Source organism: Symsagittifera roscoffensis, chromosome 5 (assembly GCF_963678635.1).
Source record: "Symsagittifera roscoffensis chromosome 5, txSymRosc1.1, whole genome shotgun sequence".
Taxonomy (NCBI): domain Eukaryota; kingdom Metazoa; phylum Xenacoelomorpha; order Acoela; family Convolutidae; genus Symsagittifera; species Symsagittifera roscoffensis.
Window position 1 is genome coordinate 13,201,204 of NC_087066.1, and position 11,630 is coordinate 13,212,833.

General features: G+C 40.5%; 1 protein-coding gene across 1 annotated transcript; it reads right to left on the reverse strand.

The window, feature by feature from the left end:
- Window positions 1–2,150, reverse strand: LOC134846607 (2-aminoethanethiol dioxygenase-like). The gene is made up of 2 exons (XM_063863992.1): window positions 1,966–2,150; window positions 1–511 (listed from the first exon to the last, which is right to left on the reverse strand). Exons 1-2 carry the CDS (start codon window positions 2,148–2,150, stop codon window positions 1–3), a joined length of 696 nt encoding a protein of 231 aa, XP_063720062.1.
- Window positions 2,151–11,630: the final 9,480 nt, after the last annotated feature.

Below are 11,630 nucleotides of genomic sequence, written 5' to 3' on the forward strand. Positions count from 1 at the left end.
TTAGTTTTCAAAACTTGGGTTATCTTGTATCACAGCGGCGTAATCCAATTGGTCACATCTGTAGTCGGTTGGCTCTGGGATGACTTTTAACTTGCACTTTTTCCTACACTCACCGGTGGAGACAAGCTCAAAATACGAAACAGTATAATTAAGGTGATCATACGGGGGCATTAGTAGGTCCAGAAACACCAGCGGGCTATTTTTATCCGCCGTTATAGCGTGGATATTTCCTGAATTGGGCTCCAAATGCATCAGATTACTACCTTCTTTCGCTGAAACTGACATATCCTCAACGATTTCAGCGTCAACGATGTCATCGATCGAAAAATGTTCTTGCGTTTCTCTGATTGGCGAGAAGGATTGGATTCTGCCTGAGCCAAATAGCACTTTCACAACACCGTACATTCCGTGATGATTGTGCATAGGCATTCGACAGTCCTTCTTGAGAGCGAAAACTCCAAGGTCAAATATTTGACCATTGCTGCATACTTTCAAATACGATATATCAGCCCTAAAAAACTAATCGTTAACTTTCATCCGTCAAGTTTAGTAAACAAACAGAAGTTGAAAACAAAAACAGAACCATTAAATTGCCCATGAAATTGAAAGAGAATCAGTTCACTATTTACAAAATTCTTTATTATCATTATTAGTAAGCTCGTTCAACTGTTTTTATTTAGGCAAAACGGAACAACGTCAAACTGTCAGATCCATCGGGACACTAGCCAGAGATCCCGGAGATCGGTGAGCTATCTTCTTTCGAGTCTAAGACTGACGCTGGGATCAAACTTTTGAAGCCAAAAGTGGTTAACAACCCAATGGTTACTAAATTGGAGCTCCTAGAAGAGATTTCCGAGCCGATCGCCTATAGCACGAAGCCGACCATACTACGCTTAACATCAAAATTTCAAACAAGCTACCATCGCTTATGAACATTTTTCAGGAGCGCATCGTTTTCCATGAGCGATTAAATCACTGATTATTACGATAATTTAACACGGAGGAGCAATAAGCAGAATGGTCCAAGAGCAGAATAGGCCCAAGAGCAGAAAAACAAAAAATATGATTTTTTAATGATTTATACAAGCAAATTGAAAAAACAATTTTTAGAAGCGTCAAAAACACCAGGAAAAAGAATAAATTACGCATGAATTGAATGGTTTTGTCAAATTCTTTCAAATGAATTTTTTTTTATCGAAATATCGAATTTTTTATTATTGAATTATCGATTAAATTAGTCAAATTATGCGTAAAACATAAGTGTCTTTGGTAATATTATAATTCTTATACTTAATTTACCGATTAGCTAATAAATTTACCGATTAGCTCTTGGACCATTCTGCTCATTTACCGGCCACCATTTAACACAGAGGCGAAGCTGCAGCTTTAAACACGAGCCAGAAAGCGGCAAAAATTGAGGAGCTTTAAAATGCCCAAAAACTCTGCATGTAATAATTTGGAAGGTAATAAACTAAAGGCAACCACCCTAACGTTGCATGTAACAAATTAGAATGTAATAAACCAAATTGCGAATAAATGCACTTCAAAAATATCGCGAAGTAAATTAAGTTGGAAACTTTCTGAAAAGGAATTAAATAATTTTTAGCTGCTGCATGAACTAAATAGCTTTTTCGATTCAATTGATGAATTGAAAAAGCCTCAACTGTGTAAGCTCAATACTCATCAAAAGTCAAAGCATTTGAAAATATACTGCTAATACAGCCAACTGTTTTGAAAAAAGTCACCAAAAATAGCTTTTATTTGCGACTAAGGTTAGAAAAAAATGTTGCATCGTATTATCACACTACGCTCCGCTCGTGTAAAAACAGCAGGATTGAAGATACGCAATCAAAAAACGGCCAATCACTAGGATCTGGCTCTGTTGCACGATCACACAAGTATAATGTCCTAAATTTCTTGTGGATTTGAATTTCTAGGAATAGTTTTGATTGAAAAGTACATTACCTGGTGGAGGAACAGAGCTCTTCGTTTAGCTTGAAATTGCAGATGCCAAGCTCATCGCTGGAAATGCCTTTCAAATTATTTCGAATAGTTTGTACTTCATCGCTACTGAGCTTAAAATTTTCATGGTGTTTGTGTTTCAGCAAGCCATTTAAGTTTACAATGATGCTCTTTAGTCTACCAGCCATGATAAACAATTTTGAAGATCCATTTAACATTCAACAATCTAAAACTCTAAGATAATAGTCTGGCGATTTTATTTAATGCAAAACGTTTTCGAGACTAGAAACAATTCAGATCATGTTCGAACAAATGCCCATTTAATAGAAAACCCACTTTAATATTCCGACCATTGAAAATGAGTACGATCTTTGTATTCACAGGTTCACAGGTTAACTTCTGATCTGTAGGCCTCCCAGGCCTCTGTCGACCAGCTCTTTCTTGGACGTCCATTTTGTCATTCCGTCATATATTTCAGACGCCCATAGTTTGTCTAGTCTTGATTTGAAGACTTGTACACTCTCGCTTGATATTACTGTCTCGGGTAACGAGTTCCAGTCGTTGATGGCTGCAAATGTAGAGAAATTTTGTCCAGCAGTAGTTCTGGTCTTCATGGTCACAATCTTGAAAGAGTTTCTTCTTGAGTCTCTTTCGTTGATTGTAAAAAATCCTTCAGTCGCTGCTGTATCGTATAGATCGTTCAGAATTTTGAAGACTTCAATCATTCTACCGCGTTTGCGTCTATACTCGAGTGTTGGTAGTTTCAAAATCTGAAGTCGTTCCGATTAGCTGTATTTGCGTATACCTGGAATAAGTTTCGTTGCGCATCGCTGAACATTTTCAATCGTAATTTTGTCTTTTTTAAGGTATGGATTCCATGCCTGATTTGCATACTCCAAAAGTGTTCTTACTAAGGCTTTGTACAGGGTCGTTAAAATTTCAGAGGTCAGGTTCACGAAACTTTTCCTGATTATCGCGACTATACTGTGTGCCACTTTCGTCTTTTTGGCGATGTGCTCACGCTATTGTAATCTTGAATCTGTAGGCCTCCCAGGCCTCTGTCGACCAGCTCTTTCTTGGACGTTTCAAATTCTTTCCACGCAAAATAATCATCGGCTTGGGCCATGTGATATATCATATCAAAGCATTTTTAGTCGTTATTCCAACAAAGATTAAAAATTTACAAAAAAAAGGTTGCAATGTTGAGAAAAACTGGTTGTAATTTTTTTAAAATTTTTTTTCCGTGGTAATCAGAAGGTCAAATGTATCATAGTAACCCAGATACAGTCAGGAGTCCCTTCATCACGTGTTCCAGTCAAAATACTTGGAATTTGAAATTTTCTAGATATGCAAGAGATAATGATAAAAGAAGATCACAAGTGTGATGACCTTACAATTAAAATCGATGTAGTCTAAGTTCGAGCCAGTGACACTTGTGCCAGTCGGTCATATTTGGAAGTTTGACCTTGAGGAGTACGAACAACGTAATTTTGGGGTCAAATGTAATTTTTCAAAAATTCGAATTGAGCCTGTCATGCTGAACTTTCTCGCGAAAACTGAAAATCTCAGAAAAACACGATCAGAACAACCGAATGACAATCGCAGGAAAAGTGGTAAAAAAAAGCAGCGGGAAATATCTATTCGCAGTTTCCAGATATAAATAAAACACGAGTAAAGCTGTCCTATCCTGAATAGGAAGCAGACCGATTGTCAACAGAGCAGAGACAAATAAGAAGTGAACCAGAGTGAACCCTTAGTGGAAAGGTAAACAGCTGGGGTATCCCAATGGTCCAGTCCCAAAACTTAATTCTCGAGTCAAAACTCATTTCCCTTGCTGGAATTCATTGATTACAAACATCTTGAGTTAAAACTTAATTACCTAATGCTAGAGTTACTGTTTAATTTAGTTACCTCAATTCTCGAGTGTACTGGTATGTGAGTACCCAATTTAGTTTTCTTGAGTGTGTTTTATAATTGTTATGTTGAGATAAGGAGCGTTTTAGGTTGATCCATCTGAAATGGATCAAAGTTTCACTGTCTAATGAAAAGTAAACATACGGACTGTTCCGACCCTGTTTTTAACAGCGTTCGCGTATTTTGGGTACTTTGAGACCTAAGTATTGGGACGTTCTTATTTTCTAGAGTGGGGGTCTTTTGGTAGTGGCCTCTAAGCTGTAACGAGGGTTTTAGTCTCGTGCCGCAAGTGAACCGAATTGGCTCCGACCGTTCGAGGTAGAAAAACACAAGAGATAGTGTCCCTGACTCTTGAGTCAATAAATATAGGGCCTATTTTTCTTTAACCTCATATGTGACTTAAGTAGCCGACTGTTACATAGTGTTTTTATGGCGCTCCTGGGTGTTTTTATGACATCATGACTACGGAGTCGAACCTACTTGACACAGCTCCGGGCTACATGCCCATTCTAGACTACCGGTGGAACGGTTTGGCGGGAACGGGTAAACCTTCATGTCGTACCGTATTAGCTTTTTAAGAAAACTCGAGAAAATTTCCTGGTACGCTCTTCGAACGAGGCCTAGCTAACCGAGTAATGGGAGGTAATAAGCGGGACTAAAAAACGAGCAAAAAGACAAAAAGCGAAACAAAAACCGAAAAAGAATAGAAAAAGGAACAAAAACTATAAAACAAAAAATGACAGTGACTTTGACACCAGATCAGTTGGATCAAACCTTGATATTAACTAAATAGTATACCCATACTGTTATCATAAGACCGATCGTTTCAATCATTTCAGCAAGTTGAATAGGTGCCCGAGTGTGGGGCGTTGTCGAGGGTTTTCAGATAGCTTGCAACTTACCTGGACCACTAGGAGACTTGACTGGAAAAGGTGATCAGCCAAGTAGGAAAGTGGTTCGCAAGAAGGGAACCCGACAAGTACTGGACACGACAAGGGGACATCCAGCACCGACGGGACCGAACAGAGAAGGCACACAAGGGTGTTTTGTTTGGTCAATCGACGGACCACTGGGAGACTGGTCTGGAACAGGTGACCAGTCAAGTGGGAAAGTGGTGCTGGTGAAGAGGTGCTGGACGAGCCAGAGAGACAACCAGCACAGAATTAGAACAACCAGAGGAGGACACACAGAGGTGTTCTGGTTGCTCAATCGGGTAACGTTAGAATCCACATTACATTATAGGAGATAAGTGTAAAATTGGATAAGCGAAATCCCACTGTTTTGAGGAACGTTTTTACTTGAGCAGAGCTTGGAAACAGGTGCTACGGTTTTCTCTTGAGATGTTTAGCACCCAGCGCTTAAGGTAATTTTCGACTTAAGAGGGGGGCTAAACAGGGGGAGGTTAGAAGGGGGGCTGGTTAGGTTAGAGGTTGGTGGTTGCAAGTTGTAAAAAGGGGGGACACGTTATAGTAACTAATCAATCGATATCGTCGATTTAGTTACATTATAAACTTACACGCGTGAGTTTTAGAGAGAGGATATCCAAATTTAAAATCAAATTAAGGTAGGTACCCTGGTCGGATCGGGTGGGGGGGGGACGGAAATAGACAGTTTTTGGAAACCGGAAGGACAATACCCCATAAGAACGTTAAAAGGGGGGAGGAAAACGCGTGATATTCAGGTACGAGACATTTTTTCTACGAGAGGACGACATTGTTCATCTTTGATTTTAGGTGGGTTCATTTTCCTATTTTTTTCATAATTTTTTCTCGTTTGTATTTTTACATTTTCGGTACTAATTTTATCGGTTTTGAACGAACAGGTGATCACAACACACCGGCGAGCAAGTTGAATTTCAGCTTGCATTAGATTAATAAAGGGAGATAAATACAGGGCGTTTAGCTTTTGAAACTTTTGGCCAGTTAGGTTTGGTTTTGAGGAAGATTTTATACTAGAGCTCAAGTGGTGGTACCAGGGATAGTGGTTCAAGAGTCCCAACAACGAAGAAGAAGAAATCAGTTTGCCCCAACACTAAGGAAGAAGGGGTCCCGGGACAGTGTGTCTGTCCCAACACTGAAGTGACGAAGTCCTGGGACAGAGCGGAAAAGTCTTGGGACAGTACTAGGAAGTCTTGGGACAGAGCGTAAAAGTCTTGGGACAGAGCGAAAAAGTCTTGGGACAGTACTAGGAAGTCTTGGGACAGAGCGGAAAAGTCTTGGAAAGTACTAGGAAATCTTGGGACAGAGTGAAAAAGTCTTGGGACAGTACCAGGAAGCCTTGGGACAGAGCGGAAAAATCTTGGGACAGTACCAAGAAGTCTTGGGACAGAGCGGAAAAGTCTTGGGACAGAACCAGGAAGTCTTGGGACAGAGAGGAAAAGTCTTGGTACAGTACCAGGAAGTCTTGGGACAGAGCGGAAAAGTCTTGGGACAGTACCAGGAAGTCTTGGGACACAGTCGAAAAGTCTTGGGACAGTACAGAAAAGACTTTTCAGTGCCGAAAAGTCTTGGGACAGCACCAAGAAGTCTTGGGACAGTCCAGAAAAGTCTTGGGACACTACTGCAGAGTCTTGGAACAGTGCCAAAAGGTCTTGGGACAGTACCACGAAGTCTTGGGACACTACTGAAAGGCAAGACATTTGGAATGGTTTCTGCAGTAGCAACAGAGGATAATCGAGGCGATGATCGTGGCGATCTTGATGCAACAGCTAGCCACGAGGCAACGGTTGAAAATGGGACAACAACAAACCAAGAGAAAACACCTCTTCTTGAAGTGAGTGACTTGATGGCAAAACTGGAACAAATCGACAAAAAACTGAAGTGCAGTGAGAAAGATCGAGAGGTAATAAAGAAGGAAATAAGATACAACAAAAACGAGTACCTGGACAACTACTTCAACCTGGCGAGCGCGACGGAGGAGAAGCTTCAGCAGATGTCAGACAAGGTAGAGGCCACTGACAAAGACCGCGAGAAGAATATCAAAAAAGACATGCAAGTAATGAAGCAACGGTATGACACTGTGAATAGTAAGCTAGGGAGTTTGGAGACGAGAATGGACACAATGAGAAGAGACCAGGCTGAGAGTTCATGCGCCATACAGGCCAAAACTTGATGCCATCTTGAGAAACTCTACATCACAAGAAAAGCCGGTAACAGATCGGACGCAAGGTAACAGAGTTGATTTTGTGGAACCACAACGGAACAAGCGAGAGTCAACACCATTACCGTTACCCCGGAGTGCAGCGAGCATAGGTCCAGGGGGGCCAAAACAATTATGAAGAGTGGAACCTCAACTACGACAAATGGCCCGGGGATTCCACAACAAGCAATAAGGTGAGACCTGATGCCATAACGTGGGCTAGCACCTGGGAGATGATGAATAGAACATTGGAAGCCTTCACGACAAGGAACACTGAGTCGAGTGAAAGAGGAAGTGGCAACTCGAGGAAAACCTTCAAGAAGCCAAAAGATTTTAAGGATGACTCAGATGGATGCATCGACACTTGGGTAGAAGTCATTAGACTACATTTGGAACAAGACAACTTGAACGACGAGAGACAAGCCTGCACAGCGATACTCAGCAATTTAGAAGGCACGGCGTTAAAATGTGTAGTTGCAAAGAAGGAAGACGAATGTGATACTGCAGACAAAATTTTCGAGATATTATTGAACCAATTCGGGTCGGGTATGAAGGGTCATCAAGCAATAATGAGTTTTGAAAAGAGAAGACAGAGGGACGATGAATCGATTGATCGGTTCCTGGACGATCTTGAGAGCTTGAGAAGAAGGAGTGACCCTGAAGACTCAACGAATAGAAGGAACTTCAGCATTACCTCGAAGTTTATCGATGGGGTAAAAAGTGACGACTTGAGAACAATGATAGCAACGTACTATACACTGTCGAAAGATAGTGCACCGACTCTAGAAGAAATGAGACAGAAGTCAAGAGAGTATATGCTGATGAAACCTAAGAAATACTCATACTCGGATAACAGGAACATGCAAGGGGGGAGTCAACCACAGAGGTCGTCATGGTACAAACCTAGAGATGACATGGACAAACGTAGGTCATGCGCAAATTGTGGATCAGCGGATCATCATGTGGCGGACTGCACGACGTATAAACAAGGCATGAAGAGTCTGGGATATGCACCGGATGAGGAAGATATGAGCCAGATGGAAGAACACGAATTCTATAGCGGCTTGATCATCAAGATAGGTGCGAGATGCTTCTTCTGCAATCAAGAGGGACACTTCAGGATGGACTGTCCATTATTTTTGGAAGCAGTGAAAAATCAAGGTCATCCCAAACACAAGTTAGCGTTAGCGGCGGTGCAGAACACGAGAAACAGACAAGCCGAGTTGGAAACAAAAAATTCAGAGGCACCGAGTGCGGAACTACCGACGAAGACGGTAAAGGCTGTAACGCAAGTCAATAAGGCCAGGAATTCTCCAGAGACAAATTATGAGAGAGCAGTTGCAGAGGCTATCAACAAAGTAAAACAAGACCTAGCGACGAAGGAGATCGAGCAACGATTGAAACAGGAGATCGAAAAGCAGAAGTTAAACGAGACGTTAAGTTGGTCAGTGCCAGTGCCAGAGGCCATAGTGGGAGCGACAAAGAGTGGAAACTGCAACACTTGAAAAGCATTTGAAAATATACTGCTAATACAGCCAACTGTTTTGAAAAAAGTCGCCAAAAATAGCTTTTATTTGCGACTAAGGTTATTGAAAAATGTTGCATCGTATTATCACACTACGCTCCGCTCGTGTAAAAACAGCAGGATTGAAGATACGCAATCAAAAAACGGCCAACCACTAGGATCTGGCTCTGTTGCACGATCAGACAAGTTTAATATCCTAAATTTCTCGTGGATTTGAATTTTTAGGAATGATTTTGATTGAAAAGTACATTACCTGGTGGAGGAACAGAGCTCTTTGTTTAGCTTGAAATTGCAGATTCCAAGCTCATTGCTGGAAATGCCTTTCAAATTATTTCGAATAGTTTGTACTTCATCGCTATTGAGCTTAAAACTTTCATGGTGTTTGTGTTTCAGCAAGCCATTTAAGTTCACACTGATGCTCTTTAGTCTACCAGCCATGATAAACAATTTTGAAGATCTATTTAACATTCAACAATCTAAAACTCTAAGATAATAGTCTGGCGATTTTATTTAATGCAAAACGTTTTCGAGACTTGAAACAATTCAAATCATGTTCGCACAAATGCCCATTTAATAGAAAACCCACTTTAATATTCCGACCATTGAAAATGAGTACAATCTTTGTATTCACAGGTTCACAGTTTAACTTCTGATCTGTAGGCGTCCCAGGCCTCTGTCGACCAGCTTTTTCTTGGACGTCCATTTTGTCATTCCGTCATATATTTCAGACGCCCACAGTTTGTCTAGTCTTGATTTGAAAACGTGTACACTCTCGCTTGATATTACTGTTTCGGGTAACGAGTTCCAGTCGTTGATGGCTGCAACTGTAAAGAAATTTTATCTAGCAGTAGTTCTGGTCTTCTTGGTCACAATCTTGAAAGAGTTTCTTCTTGTGTCTCTTTCGTTGATTGTAAAAAATCCTTCAGTCGCTGCTGTATCGTATAGACCGTTCAGAATTTTGAAGATTTCAATCATTCCACCGCTTTTGCGTCTATACTCGAGTGTTGGTAGTTTCAAAATCTGAAGTCGTTCCGAGTAGCTGTATTTGCGTATACCTGGAATAAGTTTCGTTGCGCGTCGCTGAACATTTTCAATTGTAATTTTGTCTTTTTTAAGGTATGGATTCCATGCCTGATTTGCATAATCCAAATGTGTTCTTACTAAGGCTTTGTACAGGGTCGTTAGAATTTCAGAGGTCAGGTTCACGAAACTTTTCCTGATTATCGCGACTATACTGTTTGCCACTTTCGTCTTTTTGGCGATGTGCTCACGCTATTGTAATCTTGAATCTGTAGGCCTCCCAGGCCTCTGTCGACCTGCTCTTTCTTGGACGTTTCAAATTTTTTCCACGCAAAAAAATTATCGGCTTGGGCCAAGTGATATATCATATCAAAGCACTTTTAGTCGTTATTCCACCAAAGATTAAAAATTTACAAATAAATGTTACAATGTTGAGAAAAACTGGTTGTAATTTTTTTTTAATTTTTGTTTTTTCTTTTTTTTTCCGTTGTAATCAGAAGGTCAAAAGTATCATAGTAACTCAGATACAGTCAGGAGTCCCTTCATCACGTATTCCAGTCAAAATAATTGGAATTTGGAATTATCTAGATATGCAAGAGATCATGATAAAAGAAGATCACAAGTGTGATGACCTTACAATTAAAATCGATGTAGTCTAAGTTCTAGCCAGTGACACTTGTGCCAGTCGGTCATATTTGGAAGTTTGACCTTGAGGAGTACGAACAACGTAATTTTGGGGTGAAATGTAATTTTTCAAAAATTCGAATTGAGCCCGTCATGCTCAACTTTCTAGCGAAAACTGAAAATCTCAGAAAAACAAGATAAGAACAGCTGAGTGACCATCGCGGGAAATTGTTTAAAAAAAGCAGTGGGAAATTGCTATTCGCAGTTTCCAGATATAAATAAAACACGAGTGGAGCTGTCCTATCCTGAACAGGAAGCAGAGCGATTGTCAACAGAGTAGAGACAAATAAGAAGTGAACCAGAGTGAATCCTCAGTGGAAAGATGAACAGCTGGGGTATGCCAATGGTCCAGTCCCAAAACTTATTTCTCGAGTCAAAACTCATTTCCCTTGCTGGAATTCATTGATTACGAACTTCTTGAGTTAAAACTTAATTACCTAATGCTAGAGTTACTGATTAATTTAGTTACCTCAATTCTCGAGTGTGCTTGTATGTGAGTACACAATTTAGTTTTCTTGAGTGCGATTTATAATTGTTATGTTGAGATAAGGAGAAATTTAGGTTGATCCATCTGAAATGGATCAAAGTTTCACTGTCTAAAAAAAAGTAAACATACGGACTGTTCCGACCCTGTTTTTAACGGCGTTCGCGTATTTTGGGTACTTTGAGACCTAAGTATGACGTTCTTATTTTCTAGAGTGGGGGTATTTTGGTAGTGGCCTTTAAGCTGTAACGAGGGTTTTAGTCTCATGTCGCAAGTGAACCGAATTGGCTCCGACCGTTCGAGCTAGAAAAACACGAGAGATCGTGTCCCTGACTCTTGAGTCAATAAATATAGGGCCTATTTTTCTTTAACCTCATATGTGACTTAAGTAGGCGAATGTTACATGGTGTTTTTATGGCGCTCCTGGGTGTTTTTATGACATCATGACTACGAAGTCGAACCCACTTGACACAGCTCCGGGCTACATGCCCATTCTAGAGTACCGGTGGTACGGTTCGGCGGGAACGTGTAAACCTTCATGTCGTACCGTAATATCTTTTTAAGAAAACTCGAGAAAATTTCCTGGTACGCTCTTCGAACGAGGCCTAGCTAACCGAGTAATGGGAGGTAATTAGCGGGACAAAAAAATGAGCAAAAAGACAAAAAGCGAAAAAGAATAGAAAAAGGAACAAAAACTATAAAACAAAAAATGACAGTGACTTTGACACCAGATCAGTTGGATCAAACCTTGATATTAACTAAATAGTATACCCATACTGTTATCATAAGACCGATCGTTTCAATCATTTCAGCAAGTTGAATAGGTGCCCGAGTGTGGGGCGTTGTCGAGGGTTTTCAGATAGCTTGCAACTTACCTGGACCACTAGGAGACTTGACTGGAAA